At 36.6% G+C, this 9,011-nt stretch overlaps 1 protein-coding gene across 1 annotated transcript in view; it reads left to right on the plus strand.

Annotated features, from left to right (window-relative positions):
* The window catches only part of tnr (tenascin R (restrictin, janusin)), an 89,238-nt gene that overhangs the window by 61,765 nt on the left and 18,462 nt on the right, over window positions 1-9,011 (plus strand). Inside the window, exon 21 of the mRNA XM_037682261.1 lies at window positions 2,265-2,408. Within this exon, the coding sequence (XP_037538189.1) occupies window positions 2,265-2,408 (144 nt within the window). The remainder of the gene's footprint in view (window positions 1-2,264; window positions 2,409-9,011) is intronic.

Below are 9,011 nucleotides of genomic sequence, written 5' to 3' on the forward strand. Positions count from 1 at the left end.
AATCCTCATGAAAGTTAATGCAGTCATTTCAGGTCAATGAATAAAGACTCTGCTGAGTATTGAACTGCATTATAAATTAGATTTGTATTGATGAACACATACATCCACATAAAACTCAAACCATCATGATTCTGAGTAAAAGCAGAATATAGTTATATGTTGGAATATCTGTCTTTCTAAAAATATATATTTTTTATTCTATACTTTTTGTCTTATAAAAAGCCAGACTTTATTTCATTTTTTTAAGTTGATTTGATCACTTGTTCCTCAGCCTTTCTCAAGGTATTTTTCAAAAGAAATATTTGAAGTATGGCTGTTTTTTTCTCCTCTTGTTATGCCATTTTCTTGTACCTGATCAGGACAGTATATTGTGCAGTGTGTACTTAAAATGTAGAGGTGACCAAGTGGAGGACAAAGAAAAAAGTGTCAAACCATCTACAGCAAATAAGCAGCAGGCCTATCTTAAAGTATTTTATTTATAAACAGTAACAAAGCCATCAAAGACCTGAGAGATGTATGCCTCTTCAATTGATTATCTACTGAATGACAATTTTTCAGCTGCTAGGTTTTTTTTTTTTTTTGTTTGTTTTTTTGGCAAATCACCTTGTTGGTGCTAAAATACAGTTTCATGTCTGTTGAAATGAGTTATTTTTGGAGTTTCTTTTTTTATTTAGATGAAGAAATGGGAACAAATTGTGTGTTTGTGACAAGATGCTGTAACAAAGCACCCAAGGACTCAATTTGAAGTTGGTTCTTTGACAACTTGAAGTCTTCCGGTCATGTTACACATTCTATTAAAGATGTTAATACATGGACTGACTAATAAATGAATTAAAGATTCTTATGGTAATTATACTAAAATAGACAATAGTAGTTATCAAGACAATGCACTTGACTTTATGGACTTATTATAGTCCATGGGGATTCCATTTAGCAAAGTAGCTGGTCCTTTTAGCTAAAGATAAATATATTGAACCAATAAACTGTCCTTTTTTTGGCCATATACATTACAAAAAAATAAAAAAGAAACCTGGAGTGGCAGAGAAGTATGTTAGACTGGTACAGGACATGTATGACGACAAGCAGACAGTGGTGAGATGTTCTACAGTGACAGATAGCTTCAAGGCGGAGAAGGGAGAGCATCAAGGATCAACACTGAGCCCCTTCTTGTTTGCTCTGGTGATGGACCGACTAACAGATGAGGTCAGGCAGGAATCCCTATGGACTATGATGTTTGCAGATTACATTGTGATCTGTGGTGAGAACAGGGAACAGGTGGAAGAGAACTTGGAGAGGTGGAGGTATGCACTTGAATGAAGAGGAATAAAAATCAGCCGTAGTAAGACAGATGTGTGTGAATGAGAGAGAGGCTGGTGGAACAATGAGGCTACAAGGAGCAGAGGTCACAAAGGTGCAGGACTTCAAGTACTTGGGGTCCACTGTCCAGGAAAATGGGGAATGTGGTAAAGAGGTGAAATAGAGAGTCCAGGCAGGATGGAGTGGATGGAGAAAAGTTTCAGGAGTGATTTGTGACAAAAAGGTGTCAGCAAAGGTCAAAGGAAAAGTTTACAAGTCAATGATGAGACCAGCTATGTTTCATGGTCTGGAGACAGGGGGATTGACAAAAAGACATGAGAAAGAACTGGAAGTAGCAGAAATAAAGATGTTGAGGTTCTCCTTACTGACAAGGATGGATAAGATTAGGAATGCGATCATCAGAGGTACAGCCCAGGTTGAACAACTGGGAGATAAAGTTAGAGAGGCCAGACTGAGATGGTTTGGACATGTCCAGAGGAGAGACAGTGGGTATATTGGTAGAAGGATGTTAGAAATGCAGCTGCTAGGAAAAAGACAAAGGCGAGAAATATGAGTGCAGTTAGAGACATGGAGGTAGTTGGAGTGAGGACAGAATGAGATGGAGGAGGATGACTCGCTATGGAGACCCCTGAAGAGGGAAAAGCTGAAAGAAGAAAAAGACATAACAAAAAAAACCAAATAACCTACTCATAATCTGCATTTTTTGTTTTATTTTACATTTTAAATAATGTATTCTGCAGAAGCATAAATAATGTAAAAAAACAAACAAAAAACAACATCAAACTTGTTCAAGCAGTTCTCATTTGAGATTTCATTTGTCTATATCGCTAAGCATTTTCACACTTTCAAAAATAAAAACTAAATAAAATTAAACTAAATACTATGTTTGATGGTTTCAATTCTGCTAAGCATGTCCACTTTGCATATATTTTATCTCTGTTTTCCAGTGACAGCAGATACTTTCCTGGTGCAAGGCAACAAGCAGGAGCACCAGCTTTCCAATCTCAAGCCAAGTACAACCTACTCTGTATCCCTGTACGCCACCAAAGGACCCCTCACAAGCGGCACTGTCATCACCAACCTCCAAACACGTAGGTTTCCTTTTTACTCGCCTCCCCTCATCTCAGCAGGGAACCCAGCGCCTTGTGGTTAGCGCTGTCGAATCCCAGCAGGACACTTATCTGAGCCTGACTTCATCTTTTTTGAGTAGAATTCAGATGTTCACACTGTGTTTGCACAAATCAGCTTTGCAAGTGCACTGTTGAATTTATATTAAAAAGTTTGTCATTGAGAACTCCTGGTGGTGTTTATGATCACTGCTTCCAAGATGATTACATGTGTAGAGCATAAACATAACCCTGATCTGCATGTTCTACCACAAGTTTAACCCTATAACCATGAGCAACCACAAAAAAACAACTATTACTTTGTTGGCAAGAATTATTCTAATCTAATTAATGTCTATAAAATTAATGATGTTTTGCATTCTCAAGTTCAGTGTTTCCCAATCACAACTATGTGTTGTACTCTAAACCACAAACGACAATGGATTTGCTATAATGCAAACATGTTGACTAATTAACATACACATTAACCTCTTGATTGCTTTACTTGCATCATTAGCAACATCTTTCTTAGGAGAAAAGTTAAAGACGAGGTAACTTCCAGTTTGCAAGAGCTGCAAACCTTTTTCATGAGTGCTTTTAAATAAAGAAAACAAAACAGTCAGCACAGCGTTGTCCCCCAAGGAGCACCAGGGCTACCTGTCCTGCACTACAACAGGGTTGCATTACTCAAAATGGACACAAGCTCTGACAGTTCATGGGAATGTGGCTGTAGGAACTTTAAGACCTCTATAAGGTCCAGAGGGGGGAAATAAAACACATCTACATGTACTAGTGATGCACATTTAGTTTCTCATATGGATTTGAATGCCTCCAACATTTAAACAGATGGTCTTGTTGTGTTATGTAATTCATTTCATCCACTGTGATGAAGACAAACAAAAAAAGCACATTTCAGGCCTGTTTAGTATTACTCATACAGCTGTGATGGATGGTGTGAAGACAAGGATATTGTTCTGCTGTGAGTATTATGTCATATTCAATCAAGACAAAAATATACGAGTGCTGCCTTCCCTGAGCGGAGGGGATTGTTTTTTCTCGGCACATAATTCTGAAAAATGAAAAGTAAAACAAAAGTAGATCATTTGTCTGCATGAAAATGATTAACAAAGACATCACTTTATTTTTAACTTAGTACTTTACTATGAGTATTTATTTATTTTAATCAATCTAGAATAGTGCTGTTAAAGGTCATTTACACATTAGTAGAAGTTTACCAATAGTGTACTGATTATTCACCATGCTGCAAAAAAATGAACAAGCATGCAGAAAAAAATGTACAATCCCCATATTTGTGTTTTAATAATTCTTCGTGTGTTGGCGAGTTCAGGATAAACTGAAAACTTTTAGGACGTGTTTTCTCCCGGTGATGTGATGTCTTTAGCAACATCTGTGCAAATGTCAGTGATAGATGTCAAAGTTAAAAGGTCAGCGAAAATTGTGGCTTTAAAACCTTCTCTCGTCGGAATAGATGGCATTTCCATCGAACAGCGGAGAGTGGAGAGATGATGAGGAAAAAAGGATGAGTCTCATCCTTTCATTCATATTTTTGGTCGTGTTGAAGTTCTTTGTAGATCCCCAAGCCTCTTAACTGCGGCTGAGAGTGGTTTTGTTGTCTGGCCTCTATGCGTCAAGAGCTCAACAGTGAGTAAGACAGCACGCCTGATATTTAAGCTCTAAGGGTGGAAAATAACGGATTTGGCTGCAGGTGTCTCTAAAGGCCTGTAGGCTGGAGAACTGGGACTTTTTCCTTCTGATGTTTCTGAGACTCCCTGTTGAGTGGTGCTTGGTATGGCGATAAAGCTGTAGAAATCCTTGCTTCAGGCAACTCCATACTGTCCTCATAAACAGCAGTTCACCAAATATTGAGTTTTGCTGCAACAAAACCATAAACTACCTTTTTAGGGATGTGTTTATCATATATTTTAAGAAGTATCAGCTTAAGAAAATAAGTGTAGATTATGTTTTTTTATGACATTCACAGAACATTTTCAGACTATTTTAGGGTTTTGATGGTATGCTTTGTTTTAAATGAGCAAAAGTAGAAAATGAAAAATAAACTTTTGTTTTTATATCTGTAGTAGGCTTTTCAATAGTCCTGCAATGTTTGTACAGACTGCCTGCATTACAGTAAAAGACAAAAATCAAACATTGAGGTGGACTGAATTTTTTTACTGAGTTAGAAATATGTACAATTCTGGAGCTCCGAGTCCAAAATGTTCTATAATTTTCAATTTTAAGAGAGCTTAAGCCAATAACAGAGGTTCTAGTTCAGTCTGCTTTGCTAAACTGAGTTATCAGAAACTAAAGGTCGTGGTCAGACAGGCGGAGTAGAAATCAGTCGGAGTGGAAATCAGGGGTCCCAATAAAATTAGATCCTTAGTTCCTTTGTGGATTGGGGGGAAGCACTGGTGCAGCACTCCCCTAATAGGTCTTAGAAGTAGAGCAGCTGGATAAAGGCCATTCTTTATTGGAAGACACAAAACAAGCTAAAGATTTGCCTAAAAGGACCTGATTAAAACATTTAACCAAATTATTTGCCTCAGTGATAGATAAATAAATAAATGCATAAATAAAGAAGGATTTTTAACAATCCAACCAAAACGCTTTGACTTTATAATTCATTTCCTTCAACAAACACGAGTGTGGTGTCATATTTTTTTTTATCTGTCTGCAAAAATAAATTAGAAACAAGACAGCACAAGAAAAAAAATGAACATAAAAAGTTCAAAATTAACCTAAGTGTGAAAAGTTCAAGCAATGCTCACATTGTGTTTTAAAATGTAAAACTCAGATTTAATGTAAAAAAAAAAAAAAATCTCATGATGCAGAGAAAGTAATTATATGCATCTAATTAGTTGTTAAAAGTATTAATATTTTGTTCTGTGTTAGCTCCATACCAAATTAAGTAGTAGTTGCTTAAACCTTATAGTTTATGTCTTATATTTTAGGTTGGCTGTAGTTTCAGTGGTTATATTCAGTTTTACTGAGCCCAGCAAACACTGTTACCACCATGCTGCTGATATTATCTAGATCAGAAACAAACAACTGGTTATTCCAGGAAAAAAAAAATGTCAGTATAGAAACATTTATTCAATGAACCAGCAAATACTCAGTGACACTTATATCCAAACCATTTATGAACACATACAGTGACACGTTTATTCAGTATTCCAACATCTTTTTCAATGACATCTTTTATGTTAATGTAAAAAGTCAGCAGGTTAGTAAGAGTACAATTTGTTCCAAAAAAGATTAAAATAAATAACCTTAAAGCTGAAATCAAAATATTGTAAATCCTCTGATCTTGCTGAAAGATTGTGATTGTTTCCAACTTAGACAAAGTCAGTAAAATTAAGTGAAGCACAAATATGTAATAAAGCCATGGACTGCATGTCTTCATTATTTTAAGATGACAAATTTGTCAACCATCTTTCAATCCATTGTGAACCCTGAACAGATGAAATGAGTTTTCTTTATTGATCTTTTATTTTAGCTGTCTTGACAACAGGTTAAAGCACTGATAAAAGGTGCATTCAAAGAAAAGAGATGCTGCCAAATTAACTTCCTACAAAGTTTGATTAGTTTCTATATGTCTTCTTTTGGTTTCTAATTTATTGCTCACAGGAGACGTCAGAGTACATTCAGTGTATTTGCTGTCGCAGTCGGTGGGACTTAAAGATAATAACGGCCTTTATTTGACTATCATGTTGCCACTGATATCCAGATTGCATTATGTTACCTTTGATTTTATGACAATAAAACAAATAAATCTCGTACGTCACCCAGACATCAGCACTCACTTGCTAACAGTCATTGAAATAGGACTTCAAAAACAATGGCATCCTTCATCTTTTCTTGATGCAACAAATTGCTGCACACGAAGCGCGTCCCATCTGCTGCTTCATGATCGTGTTTATTTTCCTCCTCTAGAATTGTTTGTGCGTGTTAATGAATCATTAGTTGTTGCCAAACCAATTCATCTCAATTTCTTTGTTCAAACCTCCTCATCTGAACGGAGAGTGTCAGATCTGCCAGGAGCAGCGCTGACACCTGCTCACCTGCTCGCTGTGCAAAAGTTTAATTGGAGGAGAGTAAAAGAGACAAAGACAAGGTGACAGGCTTTAACAGGTGAATGGAGAGAAGGGAAGAATGAAGATGGCTGTCCACATAATCCACCATCTGTGTTCATGCAGAAAGGCATTTGATGAGAAAAGAAGATAAATATATTTACCCTTGGGCACATTTACTTGAAAACCTGTTACATACAATTAAAAAGTGGAGGTGGACAGAGGAAATAGGAAAACAAAGAAATACAATACAAAAAAGAAGGGAAAGGAAGGATAAAACAAGTGGATATTGGATGCAATCTGATGAAATGAGAGGTACAAACCTGCAGAGTTAAGATGAAGAGGATGTCAGAGAAACTGTCAGACTATAGTGCAATCTGCAACGTGCGGCCTTTATCTGCAACACCTTTTGTTTTTTCCATTTCACTCAATCTCCTTGTCCCAGTCTCGACTTGTCTTTTACTAGCGAGTCGAAAAAAATAAAGGCTCCCGGCATCTGTGACGAGGTTATCATCGCAGGTTCCTGCTTTTAATTAAAGAGATGTCATTGATCGCTCCAAACACACCGCAAGACTTAACTTAGCATTACTGCTGTGAATTTTATTTTGTATTTGCGGTGTTTAATGAGCCTGTCAAATCCTCTAGAACAGTAATTCTCAAACTGGGGTCCCCGTTAGTCCCATGGTCCGCGAGCCAGTGCTTGGGGGTCCGCAAAAAACAAACAAAAAAATAAAACAAACAAAACAAGCATGTAGATGTTTAACAGCTAGTTAAAATACATCATAATGCAAGAAATCAAAATTTTATGGGCGAGGACCCCAGACACCCCCCCTCCCCCCACTATTTGTGTTCTGGCATCGATCTGTTCACAAATGTAGCCCTGTTGTCCTAAATAAAGGATAAATGAAAAAATGTTACTTGGTCTGACTACTGTTGTTATGATCCTGTTCAGTTTTACGTAAAGAGTTTTCTGTAATAATTAAAAGAAGTGGCGATACATTTATTATGTTCATTATGTAAAGTTTTAACGTGGTTTTTGGTGCTGTTAGTTTTCTCAAAACTGTAATTTTTTGGAAGTTGAAATTACAAATTTTCTTAATTAAGTGTGTCTTGAATGAAAAACACCCCATGTTTAAAAGTATAAAAATTGCATTAACACTATTAAAGAACAGGTCTTAAGTATTTATGTTACACAAATATTTATATTGCATTAAAGACACAAAGTGAAGAAAATTATTTATTAAACATGAGGGTTATGAGGGGGTCCCTGAAACTTTTTCTCTTATGTAATAGAACCCAAAAAGTTTGAGAACCCCTGCTCTAGAAGGGTTTAATATTCAAGATATTAAAAAAAATACACATTTGCCCTACAAAAGGCTGAATGAAGGAGATCCAAAGTGGAAACTCGGGCTGTGACTCAGATCAAGAGACAGCAGTGTGGATGATGTCTTCATTCCATATTCACTGCAAGGTCTTTGGATTTCAGCACACAACGTGCAGGACTTTTTTGTTGTTGGTTCAGTTTCCCTACCTTCCTCACACACTGAGCACTTTTGCCTGCCTGGCTGATGATGTGCCCCAGAGTCATGATGTAACTCCAGGAAACAGATTTTTATGAAGAGAGGGTCATTTATTTGTTTCACGCTCTAATATGAACTTATAGCACCCCGATGCTTCTGCTACCACGATGTTAGATCAGATAAAAACGGAAAAAGAGTTGATGTAAGGTGGAGAAATGGAGGTAAGTCTCCTCTTTTTGTGTTTTAAGTATCAACAAAAGAATTCTAATCAGATCTTGTACCTAGCTGTGCAGGAAGAGAACATAAGATGAGTGATGTGATGTAATAAGCTGTAAAACTTGGGTGGGCTTGCTGATCAAGAGTTTGAATGCTTGTAAGGCTGTGACATGTCTCTGACTAAACATAGAAAAGCGCTTTACTGCTGTTTTCACTCGGTCCTGTGGGGATTTAAGATAACTGATGAGGAGATTTTACCTGTCTCATGAAAATACCCTGCAGCGTATGTGCAAGAAAAAATGTTAGTTATTTTTGACATCTCTTTCTGTTCTCTTGTAACTGCTTTAGAAATACAGATTGCACATTCTTTAAAAAAAAAAAAAAAAAAAACTAAGTGTGGTTCTCTATTTTATGGCTTTAAGCAAGAAGTATAATAAGCAATATTATTTAATTTTTACTTGTTTCTGCATTTAAGGTGTCTTAAGTTATTGTTAAGATGGTGCAGGAGGAAATTAGTTTGAGTTGTAGAAAACAATGTATTTACAGGCAGGTAAAATAGTGTCATTGTCACTGAAAAACCTTAAAATGTACACAGTGTGATGTAGTATACCACACACTGCACTTTGTTCTTATGAAGTTTGTTAAAACATTAAAACAATGAAGGCATTTTAAACAATACAGGTTGTTTGCTCGCTCTCTCAACCACCCATCCATCCTTCCATCCATCCATCCATCCATCCATCCATCCATCCATCCATCCATCC

Source organism: Nematolebias whitei, chromosome 9 (genome assembly GCF_014905685.2).
Source record: "Nematolebias whitei isolate Nwh7 chromosome 9, NemWhi1, whole genome shotgun sequence".
Lineage (NCBI taxonomy): Eukaryota > Metazoa > Chordata > Actinopteri > Cyprinodontiformes > Rivulidae > Nematolebias > Nematolebias whitei.